This window comes from Scleropages formosus, chromosome 13, assembly GCF_900964775.1.
Source record: "Scleropages formosus chromosome 13, fSclFor1.1, whole genome shotgun sequence".
NCBI lineage: Eukaryota > Metazoa > Chordata > Actinopteri > Osteoglossiformes > Osteoglossidae > Scleropages > Scleropages formosus.
The window spans coordinates 5681715-5706267 of NC_041818.1; the positions used below are offsets into that span (position 1 = coordinate 5681715).

The 24553-nt window shown below is 44.5% G+C and overlaps 2 protein-coding genes across 2 annotated transcripts in view; one reads left to right on the forward strand and one right to left on the reverse strand.

Annotated features, from left to right (window-relative positions):
* Nucleotides 1–1938: 1938 nt before the first annotated feature.
* Nucleotides 1939–7202, reverse strand: LOC114912092 (uracil phosphoribosyltransferase homolog). The gene is made up of 8 exons (XM_029257127.1): nucleotides 7062–7202; nucleotides 6292–6598; nucleotides 5322–5364; nucleotides 4754–4823; nucleotides 4586–4648; nucleotides 3930–4091; nucleotides 2254–2352; nucleotides 1939–2166 (listed from the first exon to the last, which is right to left on the reverse strand). Exons 2-8 carry the CDS (start codon nucleotides 6555–6557, stop codon nucleotides 2060–2062), a joined length of 810 nt encoding a protein of 269 aa, XP_029112960.1. The 5' UTR covers nucleotides 6558–6598; nucleotides 7062–7202; the 3' UTR covers nucleotides 1939–2059.
* Nucleotides 7203–7350: 148 nt separating this feature from the next.
* Nucleotides 7351–24553, forward strand: part of abcb7 (ATP-binding cassette, sub-family B (MDR/TAP), member 7) — a 29998-nt gene continuing 12795 nt past the window's right edge. The window contains exons 1-6 of the mRNA XM_018737364.2: nucleotides 7351–7589; nucleotides 9560–9637; nucleotides 9904–9990; nucleotides 12010–12129; nucleotides 18816–18948; nucleotides 21299–21567. Coding sequence (XP_018592880.1) covers nucleotides 7437–7589; nucleotides 9560–9637; nucleotides 9904–9990; nucleotides 12010–12129; nucleotides 18816–18948; nucleotides 21299–21567 — 840 coding nt within the window. The 5' untranslated portion in view covers nucleotides 7351–7436. The remainder of the gene's footprint in view (nucleotides 7590–9559; nucleotides 9638–9903; nucleotides 9991–12009; nucleotides 12130–18815; nucleotides 18949–21298; nucleotides 21568–24553) is intronic.

Consider the following 24553-nt stretch of genomic DNA (forward strand, 5'->3'; position numbering starts at 1 on the left):
AATGATTTAATGAATCGTAAGCGAGGTCCTTATGAAGAAATGTAAGCCTGGAACTTTTATAACCCATTTCTGTCTTATTCTGAAAGTGGTTTATGACCATGCTTTTGCCATTAGCCTAAATGTTGGAGATGGGTTTTTTTTCAGTTCATCTCGGGAAACAAGTTAATTCGGTGTTGTTTGCAATTTTCCTTTCTTTAGCTACCTTAATGTTTATTTTATAAATAGATGGTTTGAATGACCAATGGAAAATTGAGTATTTCTATTTACTAAATACTGTGGCTGTATGAAACGCACATTTTTGACAGTGCATTGCTTGTTGGAAACGCATCTGTATTAGTGTAAATGACTGCAAAATGAAACCGGGGTAAAATATTCAAATGGAAATGTATTTATTGATAATGTAAATGGTTTTTAAAAGGTTGCCTGGTAAGAATATTACAAATATAAAGTTGTTTTCCTGTATTTTAAATTTTACCTGTGGGATTTATTTACTGCTTTCCTTGTGGTGGGAGATTAGAGCAGGGTTATAAAGAAATTAATAAGTGTGTATGATTATTTGTAGTGGTGTTTAGGAAAAGGCTCTTCTAATGCATCCTTCCAGATTTTTGAAGCTGTTTTTTTCAGTACTCAGTCTACATGGTTTTACTCAACTTTCTTGAATAAGAGCTGGAGCAACTACAATGTGTATTGTCATCAGGTCATCTGACGTTGCTACCCTGATGGAAAGGGGTCATGTTTTTGGGGTTTTCTGTTTCTGTTGGACGGAGGGCCTGTGTATGTTTACTATGTGAGGCATGCTGGCAGTTGTCCTGTGACTCCACCCATAGACCTAGGGCAGGGGATGCTTTACAGAAATACTATGTTGGCACTGTCTCACCAGGTTCTCTTGCAGCATAGAACATTGGTCTGGGCAGTTATTTGGAGTTCTTTATTTTCAGAACATTTTAATTCTCGTATCTTAATCTGCTAAGAAAACCATTGCTATCCGCAAAGAAAGTTAAATTTACATGTACCATCCATCCTCTGTGTAAATATGATTGTAATAACACAGATATAGTTTACTGGAATATACAATTATTTTATTTTTAGATTTTTCAATTCTCATACTACCAAATGTTAGTCACAGCTGCTATTGCCATGCGTAGGATTTTAAAGTGTTATTTGATCATGAAAAGTTACTTAAAATATTACCCTTTTAACACAGCTAGATATTTCCCTGGAAATATTTGGGTTAAAAAAAACCTGCTGAAGGGTATAAAAGCAGCCCATCTCCTGGGATTTAAGGGTCCATTTCTTTAACCATTATGTTTATTCCAGGGGAGGATTGCTGGAAGTGATTACGATGAAGGGTTGAGGTGTTTCTTGGACATCTGGTTTGCCTCGTTCTTTGTTTTCCATGTGTTTTGTGCAATGCCACAGGAGTATGTCTTTACCACAGAAGCACTTCTTGTCTCTCCTGATTTGGTTGGTTATACATGTTTGTTTAGATGAATTTCCTGTCTGTGTGTTACAGATGCAATTATGTATGATGGCAGTAATTTGAAATACTCATACTAAACGTGTGGAACTTCTGATTTGGTACACAGCTAGTAAAATGCTAACAGATGGAGCAAGAACATTCTGATGTACTTGCCACATCTTGTATTTATAAAATAAATTTTGTTGCTTACACAATTGTATATATACTTGTTACCTGGAGTGTCTGAAACCCACAAGTTCTCATCTGTTGACAGCTAAGCTACATTCGAGGAAGAGAGCAACGCAATTCCTCACTGCGATGGCGGAATAAAATGCAACGTGAATTTTATTCAAAACCGATTAAATAAGATGGTTAGCCACATTAGCTAGAAACAACCACATCATTCCCAGGAAAGACCTGAATGGAATGTGCTTTTCTTTGTCGGAGCAATACTTGGCGTTATCATTGAACCGCTCACGTGATCAGGCATGTAAAGTGGCCGAGGCAGATACTAACCATGCAGCTCTTAGCAAAAAGGGAGGATGCTGCCGAAAAGCACACTGGCAGCAGTTCCTGTAGCGCAGCCTAACTGATGGACAGTTAGTCTGTCCCAAAATACTTCTGTCCAAAGTGGGTCGGAGCCACCGGGTGCACCTCTGTAGTCAGTATAGTGATGTCCGGGAACTCCTGGACGATGGAGGCGGCCCCTTGTCGACACAAACACGATGAGAGTTCTGCAGCGATTTCAACCAGACGATGCCTTAGGACAAACAGTCTAAGGGGTGGTGGCCTACCATGGGGGGTGGAGAACAGGCTGAGGAGGATGATGTGTTTTGGCTGGAGGCCGTGCTCTATCAATACCCGCGCTGCTTCAATCACTGTATTACCAGTACCTACAGGAACGCAACCAGAAGAGAGTGAAAGGCAGAGAAAAGTTTACTTCTATGTATCTCACGAGCACAAAAACAAAACTGCTCCACCGCGCAACTCAGAGTAAACCTTCAAAGGTGGCATCCGTTGATGAAAGGCATGTGGGAGATATAAATTTTGTCTACGCTTGTTTTGGTCTTCAACATACGACAGCCATCCTGTCAATGTTATCATTTTCAAGTTGTGATGTTTGGTCATGTTGTCCACGGATGAGTGCTCCATCTGCTGTACAGTAACGCTGGCCGCACTACCGCAAGGCACCATATTTCTTATTGACTCACTGCGTTTTATTTACGAAAACATGTTGTTTACAAAACGTTTCCTTTGTGATTGCATTCAAGTTACTTTTTATTTACAATGACTAGCAAGCAAAAACATTCTGGTAGAGCAGAAACGAAAAAGCAGAAGAAAACATTCAGAAACGAAAACAGCGCAGCACAATAAATATTCTATATTAGTATTAACACAATGTGTGAAATTAGTGGAAAATCATTGTTTATATACTGTATTCTTACACTGCCTGTAATGCAGTATCAGGGGGGTTTATGACTTACAACAAGGTTCATCATCAGAACTGAACCCAGCCTTAGATCGAGGACCACCTACAACTCAAAATGCGAGTGCAATATTTCACGTGCTTACTCTACAACACCGTGATGCATTCTGCGTCTGAAATACGCCCATCGTGACTGCTCTCGCAGCAGTTTACGGAATGGTAACAGTAAAGTGGATGTACATTAGAGACAGAAAGAAGTAAACGATAGCCATTAGTGTGCTATTTTTGGTGGACTTCATTATGCTATTCATCACCTCCATGGCTATTGAGTAGGCACTGTACAATTTCCTTCAGAAAGCTGTAATTATCTTCGATGGTTAAATGATGCTGAATTATGTTGGGAAAAAAAAAATGGAAAGCACAGCACTGGTCAGAGTGAAGGAAATTGAATAGTCTGGCAATTTCCTTTTCCCCCCCACAATGCTCTGGAATTGTGAAAAACCTGCAGCAAATAGGTAAACGTCCCAGTTCTTTTGTTAGAAAAGTACACCCTGCATTCCCAACGCAATGTCACGGAAAATGATGTGCTCTTATTGCGATTACGGCAATGCCCGGGAAGGGTCTCCAGGTCTTCCTGATTCATACCAGCTCACTCCCATCCATCCAGCGGAGCACAAGTACGTACCTCCAATAATCAAACACGAGCGCTCGAACCCTCTCCGGTGGGTCTGGGGTTTGAGTCCTGCTTGGGGTGCCTTGCAAGCGACTGGCATCCCATCCTGGGTGTGTCCCCTCCCCCGCCAGCCTTTCACCCTGTGTTGGCAGGTTAGGCCTCGGCTCCGGCTCCCCGCGACCCCGTATGGGACAAGTGGTTTCAGATGACGTGTGTGTGTGTGTGTGTGTGTGTGTGAGCGCTCGAACCCAAGAGTTAGTTACTCGGAAACCACCAGCAATACATACTGATGCACGACAGGTTTAATAGAACTGGAAAGCCGCAGAAAATTCGATTACTCGCATCCACTTGAGGCCACACCCTGCACTCACTGAGTATGGGGTACATGAGCAGCACCTTCCTCCTGTAGATATCAGGGGGGAACTTGGCGTAATACACCTTGGCCTTTTGGGTCTCCTCGTCACTCTGGATGAGGATCTTGCCGATGCGGATGGACCTGCAGCAGTCTCTCAGGCCCTGTTCCATGGCTTCCCCTGTAGGTGTGCATAAAATCTGTGCTCCAGTCCGCATCGATGCATCTCAGCTTCATCTTTTTCTCCCAAAACGTTTTTTTTTTTTTCTACAAGCTGTTACAAGGTGCCCGGTAATCAATATTCCACATGGGACCAAACATCAAAAACTGCACAACTGTAATACAGAAAAGCAAATATTTTGTATTTATAATACATAATGCCTCTATTGCAGATAGTTTGTGTTGAACGAGCATCTTGCTTGCAAAAGCGAGACACAAAACAACCATTCTTGTCTACCTGTCAGGGTGTTTCAGAAATATCCTCTGACAATAACGAGCAAACACTACACACCTCCTCTGGTTTGTTCCATAATATCAGTAAAGTGTGTGATGCTGTATGGTTTGTCACGCAGTTTGAAACGACAAAATCAAATCTGGCTTCCCAGAGGCCAACGCTGCTGCGCTGATTCGAGGTGGAATTAAAGCCAGTAAGGCTGTTTGCAGCATGATTCTCACCACTCCTCATGATGCTGACGCCACAGTTGCCCTTCTCGAATTTAACTCCGTCATACTTGTGCCCTAGAGGAAGGCCAGGGAGGAAAAAATAAACGCTACAACCCGGTGCTTCAATCCCGAATGTGCACACCCACCCTGCAACCCGTCAGGAAATGGGGTGTGGATTACCTGTGGGTGTAGTCACTGTGCACTCTGAATATGGCAGCTGGTTGAGTCCCTCCTCAACCACAAGTCTTATCTGTATAAAGAGAAAAACATAAGAATAATGTACTAATCACACAAATGCAACGAAACTATAGCTGACATTAAAACACGTCAATATTCGGAGGATGTACAAGCATTACTGTTATGTTTACTGTTTATGTTCTTGTAGCTTAACAAGTGGCATCTTGCCAGCTGCTATAATGTGTAATCTGACTGACAAGCGAGGTAATAAGATTAATGATACTATGGTCAGAATTGAAAGAAAAAAGTGGTAGAAAGGGGTGTGTGGTGGCGCAGCGGGTTTGGCCGGGTCCCGCTCTCCGGTGGGTCTGGGGTTCGAGTCCCACTTGGGGTGCCTTGCGACAGACTGGCGTCCAGTCCTGGGTGTATCCCCTCCAGCCTTATGCCCTGTGTTGCCGGGTTAGGCTCTGGTTCACCGCAACCCCACTCAGGACAAGCGGTTTCGGTCTGTGTGTGTAGTGTTAGAAAGTTCAGATGCTCCAGAAGTTATTCATTCTTGCCCCATTCTTACCAGTCGATCTGCGCAAAACACAAAGTCCCCCCTGCTGGTTGCCCTGTTGACAGAAACACATGGATAAAAACCCCTCACAGTGCTGTCTTCTTTATTATGGAGCCAGTGAGTCAGCATACATATCACTGAAATGACTTGATGACAAATCACTTTTATGGCAGTTCATAACTGATTCAGAATTCATATATGGACCCATTTAAAGAGACCCAACACCAGGAACGCCATGCCAGTGGGCACAGTCACACAGACATTGGAGAGGCAGCTGCCAGCCCTTGGTTAAGAAAGCAGGAGGTGGACTGATGAGCGGGGGGGGATCGGACTGTTCACAGCATACAAGTGGTCCAGCAATACAAGAGCAGTAGCGTGTGAATCCGGGCTGAACAGTTCACCCATCCCGATAGGTCGCCCTCTCAAAATGCTCACTCGCTACCAACTGTCCATTCCAACAGCTCACCCATCCCCACAGGTCGTCCTCTCAAACCGCCCCCTCGCCCCGACAGGTCATCTGTACCAACTGTCCATTCCAACTGCTTGCCGTCCTGACAGATTGTCCATTCAAAGAGCCCCCCTTTGCCAGGACACACATGCCAACAACTCTCCCATCCCAAGTCATCCGCATCAACGGTGCCCATCCCGAACGGTCATCCGTGCCAACAGCTCACCCATACCGCCATGTCGCACGTGCCGACAATTTGCCTATCCTGGCAGGATACCCATGCTGGCACGTCGTACATACCAACCCCGTCCACCTCACGCGTCATCCATCCATGTCATCTGTGCCAGCAGCTCATACGTACAGCTGAGAATGACATCAGATCTCTCAGCAAAAAAAAAGATCACAGTAGTCATTTCCAAGGTCGTAGTCATAATGTCAGTGTGTGTTCAAGTGAAACTCAAGAGATTCCAGGACCACTTGGATCACTCTCTAAAGCAGAACGTCAACTTGACGGTCAAGTGCTCGTGGCCTTACTTGTCTCTGATGATGGTCTGCAGCTCTCGGATTTGGTCATTCAGAGGTAGGAGCTTCACCTGCGGCCCCAGCTGCCACTCACACGGCTCTCCGTTCACCCCATCCACGCCGCGATCACGCGCCTCTCCATCCGCGGCGTTGTGCGCGAAGCGGACCTGTTTGTACGCGTGCTCCGAGTCAGGTTGGCTCGCGCTCTTCAGCTGCTGGTTGTGGCAAGGCATGATCGTACTCTCTGTCGCGATCCTGTTGCCCAGAGCTGTTTCCATAGAACACGTACGGATATCTCGTGGAAATCTGCACACCTTCGCTGAGGACAGAGAGAAAACAAACAATTAAACCGTTCTCTCTGCCATCCGCTTTCCTGCGTAGGACACTGTAGTTGCGCAGCAGCTGGCTCTAGTCTGACTCTGGGTCGTGTTGCCGGACGTCATTACGCGCATGGCGCATGCGATGCGCGATTCAATTTTTATCGACTGCTACACTTCTAGATCATGTTCCGGATACATTTGGCGGATATATTTGAAGTTATACAAATCAGTGTACAACTTCGCTTTTATTAATGAACATTATAGTATAAAAAGTCACGTATATATACAGACATACTGCATAAGATTGTTATGTTTTTAACACAAAATAATTTTAAGAGTAAACAGTCCCACCAGGACTTAGAATCAGAGAATGTGCAACAGACCCACCCAAAACAAACGTGAACAGATTTGAACTTCAGGCAAAAAAAAAAAAACTATCATCATTAAACATCTCATTCATACCGGCTACAGGTCCGTATATCAGAATCTTATGAAGTCTTTCTTAAGCACGCAGCAGAGTAATACCAAGGCCAGCGTGTTACAAACGGACGGTGAAGATGGCAGCACTGTTGATGTCAGTGAGAAAACGTGCTTCTCAGGAAGGCGGGCTGATTCCGGATGTTTACGTCATCAAGGGGCGGGTCGATCCTGGACGGGACGTCACAAGGGGGGCGGGGAGAACGTAGAAGCCGCGCTCCATTCAGGGGGCAGAACGAAGCAGAAGCGGAAGTGGTATGGGAAAGGGGGCGGGCTGAACCCGGACGTGATACGGCGGCAGGGGCTTAGCATTCGGCAAACTTCGGAAGCTGTGGGACTTCTGTGTCTTTTTCGTTCATCATGGCGCCGCTGCTTATTCCTTTGCAGTGTGACTTCCACTTGCAGAGACGAAAACTAGCCTTTTTACTTAGACAGGCGAGCTTGTATCACAGCCTGAGACACGCGGACGACAGGAGCGAAGTTCGACGGAGGAGGTGGTGCCAGCAGCAGCAGGTGGGTCACTGGCGGGGAGAGCAGGAGCCGGGTGGCAGCGCACAAGGACACTGACTGCGCGCTGCCGGCGAGCTGTTGTCACCTGAGGGCAGCGCAGAAACCGGCTGTGTTTGGGTTTCACGCGACGGATTGTTGTCCCGGAACGAGTTGGTTTAGAGACGCAGACGGAAGAAGAGCGAGTGGAGCGTAGCCGCTACGCCGGGCAAGCGCGCGGGCCAGGCGACCGAGTCGAACGAAGCCGTCCTCAGTGTTTTTATATATAGATTAGATATAGTCAGGGCTCGTCACGTACGTAAACAGACCTCGGCTATTCATTCTATTGATCGTAAACAACTTTAGTTTTCTGCCCAGGACAGGTCACGGTGGTCTGTTCACGTGCAGGTGAGCCTCGACGCCCTCGTGAGGTGAGGTGAGTGGAGGGCACGCGCTGGAGCCCTTCTTTGTTCACGGTTGGTAGAGTGTGTTTTTTTTTTTTTTTTTTTTTTTTTTTTTTTTTTTGTATCCGGAAAGTCGTGGTACTTCTTGGCTGATGTTGTTTATGCCGGTACAGGAGTACCGGCGTACGCAGTTAGGACCTACGTCACACACCAGACCGCGTACGACTGTTTTTACGGGTTTTATTGCTGTTCTTTTTTAAACAAACTTTATTGATAAAAAGCAACAATTAACAATTACATAAGTTAAGCGGTGTTCTGTATTTTTGTGTTTTCGTGACCGTTTTGGTCACGTGACACCCGGTGGACAGGCGCATGCGCTGTGCGATATGGGACCTCGCGCTACCAACCCCGTGACGTGCTGCTTACGCGCAGCAAGAGGTCAGTCCTCAGGTAGTGATGTGCAGCCTCTCTCGTGTGGTTGGTACCCTTGTGTGGGACAGATACCATGCATGATGACTGCAGATGGACAGCAGGTGGCGTGGCGGTTATGGACATCGACGCGTAATCTGTGGATTGTAGGCTCCAGTCCCGTTAACTTTCTGCTGCTGTCGTGCCATGGAACCATTTGCTTACACCGAGTTTGTGTTGATGAGTCAAAACACTGTCGGTTGCTTTTGACAGAAGCATCACCTAAGCACCAAATGACAAGTGACAATAGAAAAATGTAACTCCTTGAGGTCAGTGAGGTAGGTGTCAATGGCGAGAGTCGCCAGTGTGTTTTTGTCTGTTACTCCTTGTCTCTTTTTCCACCTCGTGTGCAGTCCCAGATGTGCAGCTTACTTCATGGGGCATGTTTAAACAAAAAGAAAAATCTTCCTCCCCCACAAATGTTTAAAACGAAGGTGGTAGTGGTAATCAGAAACTGACCCCCCGGTCGCACCAGTGGACTTTGCCACCACAGTGACAGAGCCGTGCAGCTGAGTTTCGCAGAAACTTCAGACAGGAATAAAGTGCACACATGCACACTGGCTGAAGCCGCTTGTCCCAAGCGGGGTCGCAGCGAACCGGCGCCCAACCTGGCAACACAGGGCGTAAGGCTAGAGTGGGAGGAGACGTACCCGGGACGGGACGGCAGTCCGTCACAAGGCACCCCTAGCGGAATTCGAACCCCAGACCCGACAGAGAGCAGGCCCTGGCCAAGCCCGCTGTGCCACCATACCCCCCAAGAATAAAGCAAGTGTATGCTATTAGGCATGGTGCTAAAGTTATCTCATCTGTGACTAGACTGATACAGCACAGTTAGCAACTAATCTGTAATGATCGCTTTTTGAAATATGCATTGTATAGTTAAACGATTGCTTATTTTTGTGCCCAGTTAATTAATCCTGCTTGCAAAATTTCATGTAAGACTCTCATGAGTTGGTTATTTTACAGTCGTGCTGGTTTCTCTTGTTTACCTATTGATGTAAGCTGCCCTTGACAGAGGAGTCAGCTAAATAAATGTGGCATTTTTGTTGCACCACAATTTTATTTGTACTAAAGCACTCCACTTGTCCTAAAGCTTTGCTGCTCTCTACAAATTGTGTCTTGCAGTTAGGCACAGGTGGGAGGAGTACTGTTTGGACGAACCTAAGATGTGAAAACAGCAGACGGATATTAGACGGTGCTAAGGTAAGTCTGATGTCTGTGGTTTGGCTGCTGAGGGTTATATGCAGTATTAAGGATACCTTCTGGAATGTTACATTTAGTTATGAATAAGTGTTTTATTAAACTGCGTTTTTACAGCATCACCTCAACACTTGACAGTAGCTGCAATACGTGCTGGTTGCTTGTATTTCTTGGATGTGCAGCATGTCCTGGTTTAGGTTTAGAATCTATCACGTGTGCATGAGTGATGTGAATGGAGCCAGCGGTAAGCGCGTCTGCGTGTCTTTCAGGACCTGCACCTGTGGCAGCTGACGGGGAAGCGGACATGTTGGCACGGTCATGCCGGTGGGGGTCTGAACGCAGATCCCAAGAATGTGGTAAGGCTTCCCAGCCCTCCTCTGTCCTGTATGTCAGAGGCTGCTTAGTTTCTGCTAATCTGGTAGAACCAGCAGCCATGTGCTGTATGTTAAGCATTATCAGTATTTAACATCATACTCAATTCTGTGGTTTAATGCAGTTTGATAATTGTGTATCAGAAAATGTATAATGCAGTAACAAAATGGTTGCAGAAAGGGAATGAATTGATTTACTAGATGGGTAGTGTTACGGTGGCTTTTATATAATGATATGCTTGAGGTGAATAACCCTCTATATTTCAGTGATTATACAGTGAGTACTTCTTGAAATATTGCGGTAGTTTGAGAGTTCAAACTTGCAGATACTAAATGAGGCATTGTCAACAAAAGTCACATTTTCATCTTTATGTGAAAATAATCTCATGGTGTCTTGTGGAATGAATCACTGTGAGGAGTATAATCATTGTACTGCTTCCCTTTGTATATTAAATAGGTAAGAGATTTCTTCTGCTCCCACTGTTACATTTTATTGCACTGTTACAGTGCTTCTGTATTATCAGCACACCCCATATTCACTGAGGCAGTTTTTTTCTTCCTAGTTCTGTCTATGGTTTATTTCCCGTTTATACTTGTTATATAATTAAGGTTTAATTTATTTGATACATTTTAATGGTGTTTAAAATTGTGCGCACAGTGTAATGAATATAAAACAAACCAGTACACATCTTGGTGAAGTTACCCCAGCGCTAACTCACCCGTGATCCATAACTGCATAAAAACTGTAATCGGAGAAGGAAGGTAAAACAATAATAGAAAATACTAGTAACTGTATATGAATGTATTTGGACTAACATTTTGGACAGACACTAAAGCAAGCAAAGAGGAAGGGGGTCGAAGGTGAATAAATGACAGAAAAGAAAAGGAGAAACGGGAAGATAACCAATAAATAGATGACAGAATTTAATTCAGCACATTATTATGAATGGAGAAGGAATAGACAAGAGATAAGAAAGAAAAGAACAGAAAAATAAGGCCTTTTTAAAAAGATTTTTCAGTTATTAAACTGAAGCTGTAGTCCAATCTGAGATTGTCTTCACTGAAGGGGAAGAAAAGGAATTGTTTGTTCCCGAAAAATGTGTTCTTGCCGACAAGACTAATTGAAATGAGTCGACATGGTTATTCGAACAATTAAAACACGGTTTTGGATTCCACAGATGAGAATTGATTATATGTGAATGACTGAAGTACTGATATTCACTCTTCCATGTAGGATGCAGTCTGTAATGGTATTCTTTCTTTTTACAGATTAGGTACTGTTTGTTTACAACTGGATTAAGCCAAAATGCAAAACAAATATGGTTTTTGTCATTTAAGAGGCATCTGAAATAAGGGTTTTAGTATCATTGGTCACGGTTGAAAAGCATACAGAGAGCTGGTAATGAAGCAACAGCAGATTCTTTGGAAACTTATAGTGGACTTTGCGCATTGTTTGAACTTCTGTATGATTGCCCGAGCCTGTCCTTCTGCTTCATCTAGTCCCATCCTCATCATGTGTGCTTCTTACATTTGAGCAATTTGCTGGCGCATCTGAGAACATCTGTGCAGCTACAGGGACCAGGGGAGGATGACGATGAGGATCAGAGAGAGCTTGTTCCACTGTTGCTGTAAAAGGCTTTGGAAATGACCCGTTGCCAAGATTGATGGTGGGCAGGGCCACACGGTGACATTTGTTGTTTCCTGTGCCCTAGTGCTGAGATAGCAGCAGCACTGTATCCGAAAAATAGTATACTAGTCACAGCTTTCAGGGAGAAATGTTAAAGCCAAAAAATACATCAGTAGCACCATACTATTGCTGCTGCTAACATCCGCCTTTTTTCCATGCCTCACCGCTGCTGTGCTTTTAGACTTGAGGATTTCACTGTAGAACAGAAGACCCCGTACTCTTCCTGTCACAGCAAATGGGAAGACCTGAAAGAGGTTCAACGCAGGCTTGTAGAAGGCCGCTGTCCATTAACGTGCATTGTGATTTTCTGTGAACAGCTGAAAGAGGTGGACTCCAGGAAAATCCTGGCGGCGATGCTGTCATACGTGTGGCCCAAGGACAGACCTGACTTACGGGCACGAGTAGCCATCTCTCTGGGCCTGCTGGCTGGAGCCAAGGTAGGAGCCAACCGTCCTGTTTGTGTGTCATACCTGTTTCAGATCTGTTCACCACTTGGCTGTCTGCTTTGTGCACTTTTGTCCCTATCCATTTTCCTTCATTTACATTTTGCCCTGTGAAAAGTTCAAATTTGTACCGTCTTGGTGATGTCACTCTGCATGCAATCAGTTACGTTGATTTAGTTTCAGCATAATCTCCTTGTAACTTTTTATTTGCGCTCCTCTCTTGCTGTAAATACATTTATAAGTAGTCCTCGATTTATAACACGTGCGACTTGCAACAACTCAGGCTTGTGACAGCTGTCCCATAAATCTTATTGTATAGTTTCTGAGTCTCGATGTTTGGCCTTATCGTCTAACAACAGTGTTCCATCTGCTGTACGATAACATTGACTGGCTGCAGTGCTACAAGATGCTGTTTAACTCAGTTGGTGCATCTGTGAGCAATTGTGTTTTAATTCCAGAAACATTATTTTATTTACATAGTGTTTTTTTCTTTGTGATTCGCTTTACTTTTTATGTAAAATGTCTAGGAAATGAAAACAGGAGTGTTCTGGTGGTGCTAAAAGGAAAAAGCAAAAGAAAACAAATTTAAAAATGAAAGGGAAAATAGTACTGCAACACAAAAATATAATACTGTATATGTACTTTGTTATTCTATGTTGGTGCTTTAACATGAATAACATGAAATTTGTGAAAAAGCATTACAAACCTCGTTTTCCACAAGCATTCATGCATGTTGTTTATATATCCTTATGGTTCAAATAATACACCAAAAGGGGTTTGTGCCTTACAGCAAAGTCGACTTACAGCGAGGTTTTCGGAACAGAACCCTGTCTTTAATAGGAGACCACCTGTATGGCCATTAACTCAAGTCTTTTCACACCGCTTAAAGCGTGGCACCCATGGGGTGAACCAGGTGCAGACTTTAGTGGTGGATGCCGGCCACTTACAGAGCAGTGCTGTTCCCTCAACTGCAATGACAACTGTGTAAGTGCCTGCTCGACCGCAAGCGTCACCATGAATGATGTGAGGGAAAAGCAGATCATAGAAGCCAGTTTGTGTTCCCCAGGCCACCCCAAAACACAGAGTTGAAGCCCAGCTCCTCATTGAAGGGTACATGGTAGTTTACCTGTGTGCAGCTAAGGAGCTCTGCCATCTACTAGTAATTAGTTTGTCCAGCCCCCCCCCTCCTGTCTACACAGTAACACAAATCAGCCACAACATCATTTTCCATCGTGAAAGTAAGGGCCGTACCATTTCTGCACTCCAGCGTATTTGTTTTCTTCCCTCAAATGGCTGTATATTAGCTGGAATCGTTGACCTTGAGATAGTATTTCTGAAGAGCTAAATTGATTTCACTTTGATGGCGGAGGCAGCCCACGGTCTCAACAAATCAAAATCTACTGCAGTTCATTGCCATGAAGAAGCGTGCCTTGGACCCTGTAAGCACACAGTCTGGATTTTCTAAGTGCTGCTACTTTCACATCTGACTGGGAGGGTCTTTTCACTGCAGTTCACAGCCTCGCTCTTGTGAGTATCTCAGCGTTCTGCACAGAGTCCAGGAGGTCGCACCGTGATTATACATAATGACATGGTAATTCAGGACAAGAGCTAAGAGCGCTTAAGTACATCTTGTCGGTAATGTGCGAGTCGGCAGAATGCTGTGTGTTGATACCAGTGTGTGTTTAGGGTGGCGTTCATCAAGCGTGGTCCCGGTGCATCCCTGCATGGTTTTTATGAGCTGTTTGTTGAATGAATGATAAGGCTGATATCACATTAAAGTGAAAGCATGAGCTAAAGACTCTAATATGTATTAGTCACCGAACTGGCATAATGATGAACAGACAGTTAAATGAAACATATGTTGCAGGCTCCAAGTTTGGCCCCACTTCTCTGAATAATAGGTGTACGAATTTGGGGGAATATATATCTTGTAATTAATATTTGTGAATTAATGGTGAGTGAGCTTTGGGCCAACAGTGTACATTTTTGCAAGGCTTGATTGAAAGGTGTTGGGATGATGCCTCTCATTCCACATCTGAAGACTGCTCAGGGCTGCTGACCTTCTCCTTCGCACACCATTATGTGCGTGCACGCGCACACACTGCCTGAAACCACTTGTCCCAAGCGGGGTCGCGGCAGGCCGGAGCCTAACCCACCAACACAGGGCGTAAAGCTGGAGGGCGAGGGACACACCCATGACGGGATGCCAGTCTGTCACAAGACACCCCAAGCAGGACTCGAACCCCAGACCCACAAGAGAGCAGAACCCGGCCAAATCCGCTGCGCCACCACGTTCCCCCACTCCATTGCAGGGATCCAAAAATTTCTCAGAAGGAAAGCTTTTTTTTGTTTGTTTTCCTTTTTGTCATTGTCTTTTTCACCCTTCTCATTAGATTAAAAATCTTCTCCTCCACATAATGTATAATCTGCTCCATATGCTTGGTTGAATATTTCAAAGGTCACTTGACTGCTTTTCCTGAGCATTCAATCTCATATTTTGCTAAACAGCTGAAGGAACATCACTCTCAAGCAGCTGTCCCAAAATAGGGGATGAATTATCGGGTATGATAAGTGAATGACTAAAAGGAATTCAATCCTAGCACTGCTGAACAGGTAGACTGTGACATTTGTTGGTGGTGGGGTGGAGTGGGGGGGGTCATCATAATGTATTTTTCTGTGTTAAATACTGGGTCTTTTACCAAGCTTTGTGTCGTATTCTTAACAGCCGGTGTAACGTGAATTTCAGCGTGTTACCAGCCCTCTTCCGTACAGACTGTGGGAAGCATAGATGCAAGATGGTACACATTTTTATAGACAAAATCTGTCAGAGAATTGGAAAAACTACGACTGTGCTGCTATTAATTAGTTCTTGGACCGGGTTTTCACATGGGGCCATATTTCCATCTATTTTTCCACATTCTCCCAAGGCGTGGGGATTTGTGGCCCTTTGCGTTTTATGAGATCCTGTATGTGCAGGATTAAGATAAAGATTGGCAAGGCGGTGCTGAAAAAGGGCAGATAAACTCCAGTTTTATCATTTAATCAAAGTTGCTCTGTCCCGCTGAGCTTTCGGTCTCAGTTGCCCCATGCGGGGGAACACGCCTCCGAGAATGGGCACTTAGCTCCTATTGCTTTGCGTGGACTGCCTTCTAATGTTTCACGTGGATTCTCCCCTCTGTCGTTTGCTAATGTGATAATTTGAGGACTGCATTCTGTCCTCGTCACCCCTCCTTGTGATGTGACGCAATAAGCACATAACGTATTGTCAAAACACTCTTGATGCACTTTAGTGTGATTACAGCACAGCTGTCTCAAGTCTGCCTACAATGGGGTAAACAGTCATCCTAAGGCAAAGAAAGTATCATTTATTGACTGTGGAATCCTGCTTAGACACAAGGGTGGCACAGCAAGAGGGCGTTGATTCGATCCTCGCTCAGTCTGTGTGGACTTTCCATTTTTTTCCCCCCATGGCTGTGTGGGTTTCTCCCAGGTGCTCTGGTTTCCTCCCATAGTCCAAATACATGTTGTTCAGGTTCACCCATAGTGTGTGAGTGACAGAATGTATTCCACTGATGTATGGATGAGTGACCCAGTGTAAGTAGTGTATCTAGCAGTGTAAGTCACCATGCTGAACAAGGTGTTTAGGCTGATAACACTACATGGAGTTCATCGGAAGTCGCTTTGGAGAAAACTGTCTGCCAAATGAAGTAATGTGAACTTAGGCCTCACTAATTTACATTTATTTATGTACCTCATATTTATCTCCAGAGTGATTTACAATGTTAAGCTACTGACCATTATTTACCCATTAATAAAATTTTTTTTACTGGAGCAATTTAGGGTATGTATTGTAAAGGTACTGCATCCGGAGGTGGGATTCGAACTTAAGTCCTTTTGAGTGGAAGCCGGTATCCCCAATGCTCAAAACTTCTTCCTTATGAAGTCAGTTGCTTAGTATATCTGCTGCCTGACGTCCTTTGTGGCTACATAGCTTAGATTGCTGGAAAAAAAATGAACGGAATGTGTGTTTTTTTTTTTTTTTTTTTTTGTGTGTGTGTGTGTGTGTCAGTAATTAGAGCCTGGTACACTGCTGTGTTGTACACGACATTCTGCAGTCAGTTTACAGCAGCACTACAATTTTCTAGTTGCTCGTGGCAACCTGAACCACTTGTGATATCATCCATAAATGAAGCTGTCAGTTTTAATACCCTTTTATTGTGTCATTCATTTTTTTATACTTTGCATGCAGAAAATATGCAGATTATGGTGATAAGAGAAACTAGGCCCCCAGCCTAGTTGTAAGCAGGTATAGAACAGTGGTTAAGGGTATGAAGGTTCCCAGTTCAAATCGTTTCTCCTGCTATTGTGCAAAAGCTAATTGCCACCAATTACTTGAGTAAAAATACCCATCTGTACCAATGGGTTACATACCTTTTCCCTCCACAACTTATAGTATCATCTAAGCTACGAGTTCCCCATTGAAAAAAATAGGTAGCAACAACAGTAGCACCTCTTTGATGTCTAATTTTAAAAAATTAGACATTTGGAAGTGTATCGTTTGTAATTTTATCTTTTAGTACTTAATTCATAAATATCTCATGTAAATTTTTGTGGAAAATACCATAATGAATTGTCATTTCTTTGTTGCTACGTGTTACATTTACATTACATTTATTTATTTAGCTGACAATTTTCCCTCTCTGTTTTTCTTTTTTGACATAGTCAAGCATGGCTAAAGACAACTAATACTACTAAAATTACAGTAATTATTTATATTTAATTTATTAATTCACTCTGAAAGCACTTATCAAGTGCAACTCAATTGTTTTGTCTTGGTGTTCAGAATTATACTGTACTATACTGTATAAAGCTTAGACTTCTAATGCTATACACAAGCCTACCTCGGAAAATGAGCAAGAGAAATATAACCGCATTTGCATTTATTTGTTTAGCAGACGCTTTTCTCCAAAGCGACTCCCAATGAACTGTATGTAGTGTTATCAGCTCTCACACCTTGTTCACCGTGGTGACTTGCACTGCTAGATACACTACTTACAATGGGTCATTCATCCATGCAGCAGTGGAACACACTCTCTCTCACTCACACACTATGGGTGGACGTGAACAGCATGTCTTTGGACTGTGGGAGGAAACCAGAGCACCCGGAGGTAACCCACACAGACACAGGGAGAACATGTAAACTCCACACAGACTGAGTGGGGATCGAACCCATGTCCTCTCACACCACCCAGGTCTTGTGAGGCGGCAGTGCTATTTGTGAATTCAGAACACGTCTCTTTAGTGCTCACTACTCTCTGGAACTCCTATGTACTCCATAAATTTGCGTTATAATATCAGTCACAATTACCTTTATGGTTCCTGTCAATTCTACATACTGCTACTCATATAATGTTATTGTTAATGTGATTTTTTTTTTTTTTTTTTTTTATTAAAAATGTTTTCTCCACCAATTTTACATGCACCTATCTGTGTAACGTATGTAGATTTACACACTGGCGTCAAACAAAGTGGCTGTATGTAAAGAATTGCGTGTCTCTATCTCTGTTGGGGAACAGATGTAGCTTTGGGGAAAAGCATTTGCTTTAAATGAACAAATGTGCATGAACATGGTCATTAGACCAATTATGGTTGTCATATGAGAGGTCCTTAAAGGTCACCTTTATTTTAGCTGCCATTTTAGTGTCATTAAATGACATTAATGGAACATGTTGCAAACATTTCTAATTTTTCTTTAACAGAAGTACGTGCATAAATATGTGGTGTTCTGCCACATATATCTAACAGATTGTATAGTTGTCACTTGTGTACCTGGTGGGTTTGTCCTTTAGGTTCAGGCAAAGGAGCTGACTGGGGATGGGGTGGCAGTAGCAAGGCAGGAACGGGTTCAACAGCAGCCTGGCACAGACGGGGAAGGGGAGAGAGTGACGGACGGACGGAGGGTGGGTGGGTGGGAGGGAGGTGAGAATGAAGCCACAGGTAAAGCTGTGCTGGGTCGCACTCTCCGTGGCAGCCCCGGCTCCATCACAGTAATTGGCTATTAAGTGAATCGCCAGTCGGAGCAGAATTGAAATGTCGCCGTGCTCTCGCACTCCGAAAGGTCACCTTGCGACAGAGAAACACCTTGCTCGTCCTGATTGGCTTCGCTGTTCACAAGCGTGCCTCATGGCGCTCTTGCTCCGGCTGCTTTTTTTTCCGGCTAGTGCATGGCGACGCTTTGTCAGCTTTTTTTTTTCTTTCCTCTCTCTCCTCAAGTGTCCTCAAAGAATGTCATTTCGGTTATGTGTTTTGTTAATGAAAGATCATGTTTTGCTGATTGGCCGTCATCTGTATATGGCACATTTGGAGCAGCATAAAACTGTTTATTATAAAGACCAGCCGTACTTTCACGGTGAACATGTGACCTAGAGTCTGGGACAACCCCCACCCCCTTGGGCATTGTGACCAAGTATTAGTGCAGTTTACTCGGTGTACCCAAGCTGCTGTAGCTTTGGACGGCTGCACATGCACCCGCACCCATCACAGCCTGCTGATTGGATGAATCCATTCCCTGCACTGTTATAAAATTCCCCGGCAAGCTTTTGGTCATCATGTGGAAATGGGAAGCGCTTTGCTAATTGTTTTGTATCTCTCTTTCGATCCCTCACCCACCCACTCCCCAGGTTACCAACATCATGGTGCCCTTCATGTTTAAATATGCAGTGGACGGCCTGAACCAGATGTCGGGAAACCTGCTGAACCTGAGCGAGGCACCAAACACCGTGGCGACCATGGCGACGGCCGTCCTCATTGGCTGTAAGTGCTGCCCCGCTATCTCCTGGCAGGTGTTGACTTCTTCCCAGAAAGGTGAGCGTGTATTATGTAGAGGCTGACCTTTCGGAGCACATTCATTTTAATGTCACTTTTTTTAATCCTCTTTTATTTTCTGGTGATTTCCTTTCTTTCGCCTCCACAGTGGATGCAGTCCAGCTCTCCTGTTTGTGTTCTTCATTAATTAATTTTGCGCTGTTGCCGGCACCGCGTTGACAGGCACAAAGCCAAAGGCTTGTCAGTAATGGGCCGACCATGAAGACAAGATTAGGGGCTTTGTTGTCGCACTGTCTTGCTGCACAGGGACCCCGGTACAGAGTGCGCCTTTGCTGTGCTTTCTCGAGCTGTGTGCCGGGGGTTGATTTGATCAGGCTTTTATTCAAGCTCCGGTAGCGAAGGCCTCCTGCTGTGCGCGTGTGTGTGTGTGTGTGTGCGTGCGTGCGTGCGTGCGTGCGCGTGTGTGCATGCGCACAAATATGTCTGTGCGCACTTAGGTTTCAGAACGTTGCCTCTAGCCTGCGATTTAAGAAAGGGATGGGGAACGAACATAAGCGGTGTCAGCAACGGTAAAATGGAAACCACAAAATGTTTGCCTGAGATTTTCTTTTGTCACGGCTGTCCCTTTGATTGGTTGATTGATTGATTGGATCCCGCCTAATTGCTCTCGGAGCAGCTGGGGGGCTGCACCCGCTCGACTTGATGTGCTCTGCGCTAGTGGCTATCCTGCTTTTAAAGGGCTATTTTTGCCTCCTAATGCCTACTTTTCTCTTTTCCTGCAATGGAGCGCTGTGTGAGTCGGCGTCAGCGGGGACCTCATGCAGTTGTACACATGAATATGAAAGCTTGGCCCGATTTGTGAAGTTTGCCGTGTTAGTTGGATGAAAAGGAGAGAAAATCAAATAAACGCTTTGAGCAGTTCATTTCGGCAAGCAAATCTCCCTTCCATCGGGTGGAATTCGCTGGCGCGTCAACTTCCTCAGGAGCTTCATACATTTAATGAGCCCGTTTAAGGGTGCCGTACAATGCGGATGCAGAATTAATTGGTGTGAGGGGTGAGTTCAGCTCCTGTGGCAAGCAAAGGGGGGGGCAGACTTTTGTGAAATGATAAAAGTCAAATCGGATTGGTACGTGGTTCTTCCGAAGCAGTCTGTGCCCTGACACACTTTTAAGTGTTTTCGTACCCAAAGGGCTCCTCGGGGTCAGTTAAACAGATTTTTGCCAGAGTTTCTTGGCCATGACAAGTGGCACCGTGTTTGCTTCTTGAAGGCCTGAGGCCACACGCACCGCTGCTTGCGTGATCGCAGCGAAAGCGACACTCGTTTCAGATATGTTTCCGTAAGAAATCTCTCGTTTCCAACAGAACGGCAGCTTTGTAGTTAAGGAGGTGTGCGAGTGAGACCTGATGTCTGTCACCTCGAATCGGTCATTATTTTGTGCCTTTGCAACCGGCGTCGGATTAGAACCTACCGCCGGACGTGCAGCTCAGGCACTGCTGCTCCACTGTAAATACACAACAGTAAAGCGGCAGTAATTTTAACTGCTGAAGTGGGGAAATGCGATGCGGAGCAGATGAAGACGCTGACACCCAGCTGAAAGGTAGTGTCACTAGGAAACGGTGCTGTTTGTGGTCTCCGATGTGAGCACAGCGCCAAGGTACGAGGGCAAGATAACACTGTAAGGCTTCTTTGTGTAGAAGTCGCCCTGCTGTTTTCTTGTCAGCAGCTAGAGGCCTTTTCCTGAGTTCTTGCGAAAAATGTGTGCGCCAACACAAGGGATGTTGGTTTCAGGAGAGGAAATACATGAATAAAATTCACCGTAAATCTAGTGATTCTAGTGAAGTACCGCATTCTGTAAAAGGTGTGTAGCTATGCTAACTCTAGATCTATTGTATGAAGCCATTTTTTTTGCATTGCATACGTGGATACACCGGTGTGTTGTGGGAGTTTGCAGTGTTTGGGGAGATGAACGTGAGCGACATACAACGATTATAAACTAGTGTTTGTCTGACACCTTTATCCAAGGTAACTTAGTGTTAGATACATTGCACTGAACACCCTACAGTTGTTCACCAAACTTTACACCAGAGCAATGTAATACAGAAACACACGCTATGGGCAGTTCAGTCCATCTGAAATATGTCTTTGGATGGTGGGAGGAAAGTCGCTTAACGTGCAGAGAAAATGCAGACTCCAGACAAGCTGAATGGGGATCAAACTCATGTCCCTTCTTGCAGCCCAGGTCCGGTAAGATGCCAGTGTGATCTGCTGCGCCGCTGTGCCACCTTTACATTCTCTTAAACGTGTGCCAAGTCCCTTCTGTCTTGTCTTCCTGTCAGATGGGGTGTCACGAGCCGGAGCTGCTCTCTTCAACGAGTTGAGGAATGCTGTCTTTGGGAAGGTCGCCCAGAGCTCTATCCGCAGGATAGCCAAGAATGTCTTCCTGCACCTGCACAGCCTGGATCTGGGATTTCACCTCAGTCGCCAGACGGGAGCGCTGTCCAAGGCCATCGACAGGGGCACACGAGGCATCAGCTTTGTGCTGAGCGCTCTGGTCTTCAACCTGGGGCCTACCGTCTTCGAAATGGCTCTCGTCAGCACTATTTTGGTAAGAATATTCCACATCTAGTAGTAAAGCTGGAATGTAAAGTAGGTTGTGTTTGTCGTCTTCAGTTCTGTCGTGTGTTCTCTGCAACCATTTCTCCCTAAAAAAAATCGTCCCTTAGGGAGCCACAGACAACAACCCTAGTGAAGTATGAAATGTATCTTTAGTCTTACGACCAAAATTAATCAGCCTTCTTAGAGGCTATGAGAACCAGTTGAACATACTGAACATTATCTCGTATCTTGAGGCCAGTGTCAGATATCCCACGTTGCTCCGTAACTCCATTCCATAAGCTATTTTACTTCCTGCGTAAGAGTTCAGCTTCATTGTTCCCAGGAAAGCTTACAGAGATTTAAGTTTAGGATCAAAGTCTTTTGTCAGGCCTTGTTTTCTCTTGCCCTTGAGGGCAAAAAATATATGGAGGGGAAAAGAACTTAAACTTAGGCCTAATCAGGTCCTGCAGGTTTTTGGAGCAGCCAAGAACAGCGTGTGTAAGTGTGTTTCTGGCCTCCTTTCAAATGAAAAGGAACACAGCAGCAACTGTAACGGTAAGAGACTGCTGTAACGCCAGGCCTTTTCATGTCAGGGTGATGGGATGCTCAGTTATGAGAGATAAAGGCTGTATCTCTGATGCTTTGTGGCTTTGCTGGAGCTGCCCTTGGCTACAGCACCCTGTCCGTAATCCAGCAGCCTGGGACTCTCAGCGTGCCTGTCCTTCTTGCTTAGTTGCTGCTCGCCTCTGATTCTGGGAGTGGCACAACAGGCTGGAAGGCCAGGCCTTGTGCGTCCCGTTGAACCTGCCACCTTGTAGGTTATGCTGAAAACTCCTGTCTCCATGCGTAGGGGTGGGCTTTGTGCTCATGTAAATACTCGGTCATCTGTTGCCCGGTCAGCCGATTCTCTCAGGTGTGGCAAAAGTGTGAGCACCTGATTCTGCTGGGTATGCTCAAGCACGAAAGGTAGCAGTGTATTGATTACAGTGGGTGTGGTCATTGTGCAGTTAACACCGTACGCATTCAGCAATGGCAAACTTTATAAATAGTTCCATTTTTCGACCATGTTCGCTCGTGCTCAAGTTAGAGACCGCTCTGATGAGTACGTTTTCGTTAATGCTCATCTCTGGTGCCGAACCTGCGTAATCTGTGATAAAGATTGGCCTCTGCGCAGGTGGCACAACTTGTGCATGTGCATTGCTTAGTAGTGTGCAATGAATAAATGTTGATATTCATTAAATATTTGGTAAGACGGACCTAAATTGTACATTATAATCTATCCCTAAGTTTAAATAAAAATGGATTTCCTTTTTTTTTGCTGAAGGGCAATAAAAATACAGTGGAAATTAATTGTAAAATAGATAGTACATGTATGTTCTCTTTATATTTTATGCTATAGTGTGTTGCTTATTTTCTGCATCATGTGGCTTTATGGACACAGGTAAGAAATAAGACATCGTCTCCATCAAATACTATGATTAAAAAATGTGGGTCAGCTGTGGCTGACAACCCCAGAGGGAGATGTGATTGTGCTCTCGTGTTCCTCGAGTATTTTAGGTTTTTTAATTTTATTTTTTAAATTATTTTCCCTTAAAATGTTGCATTGAAATGGCAAAAATGGCTCATGATGAACCAGACTTTGCATCTGCTTTGTATTTAAACTTATTCACTGGCTTCTGCAGTGATCTGACTTCATGTGAAATGGACTTGATGTACATAGCTTTCAGCTGAGTTTATTTTATTGAGTACTCTTCTAACCAGAGCGAACCAGGGTGCTGAAATACAGATATAACACAAGTAATTTGCAATAGAGTAAAACAGTGGAGAGGAAACAACAAAGTCGCAGACAAATAAAACACCGAGGGTCCAAGCAGCAGTGGCTACCCACCCCTTGTGGGCATTTTACTGTGGTGACAGGGGACCTGTATGTTTAGTAAGTATGACTGTCAAGTCTATGCTGTAGTCCATAGATGCTATAATTTGTTGTGCAAGTCCATGGTTTTTGGTCTTATTGGTCGTGTTACTTTATTGGCAAAAGCCATTCATAATATATGCCAAGCATCCTGGGTCGGCGGTGCCTCCCGTGCCATTGCAGAGTACTGGTAAAACAAAAGAGAAAGGGATAGCAGCAAACTCTACAGCTCTGGTAAACAACAAACAAGAGTGCAGTGAATAAACTGAGTATCTCTACAGCTGGTAAACAAAGGAAAAATCCAGGCCGAGACAGAAGGAGCATTCCTGATGCTGCCTGGCAGGTTATTCCAGAGTTTGGGTGCTAGAGGAAGTAAGCTGGAAGAAGGCCATTAACTACCTAAGGATTTCATGATCTGCTCTAAATTTAAATGGAAGCCAGTTTAGCGAATAAGGAACCAGAGTTTAATGGTCATATTTTCTGGTTCCATGACAATCCTTGCAGCAACATTGTGAATCAACTGCAAGCCGGATATGGCCCGATACGGACAGCCCATTTAATAAAGCATTACAGTAATTGATCTGGCTCGAGATAACTGCATGGACCAGCTTTTCCGCATCTTGTCTTGATAAAAAGATCTTCAGTTTACCTATATTTTTCAGCTGGGGGAAACAAGACCTAGATAAAGCAGCAATGTGAGAGCCGAAGGATAGATTGGTATAGAACAAAACGCCCAAGTTTCTAGTGCATTCAGAGCAGTTAAAATGTAGTCTTTAGTGCAGAAATGATTGGTTTGCAGAGTACAGTATTCCCACCAACCATGAGTATTTCTGTTCTTTCAGCATTCAGAGCTAATAAGTTATTGCCCGTACATTATTGTAATTCAATGGAGCAATTACCTAAAGACAAAGCGTGCAAGGCCTCATTTGGTTTCACCGAAACTAGAGCTGACTATTGTCAGTGTGAGAATGAAAGCTAATATTTTTCCCCCCCAATAACATCCCCAGTGGTAGCAAATAGAGCGAGAATGGTAACGGACCCATCACTGAACCTTGGGGAGCACCATAACTAACCTTGCACAAGA

Bases quoted from the DNA above. Each gene is read 5' to 3' on its own strand.
- LOC114912092 (XM_029257127.1), bottom strand. From the start codon at position 6,557: ATGGAAACAGCTCTGGGCAACAGGATCGCGACAGAGAGTACGATCATG. The intron at 4,824-5,321 runs GTAAGAATGGGG...CTCTTTATACAG, and splicing joins TGTTTTGCGCAGATCGACTG to ATAAGACTTGTGGTTGAGGA. The intron at 2,167-2,253 runs GTAGGCCACCAC...TGTGTCGACAAG, and splicing joins CCTGTTCTCCACCCCCCATG to GGGCCGCCTCCATCGTCCAG.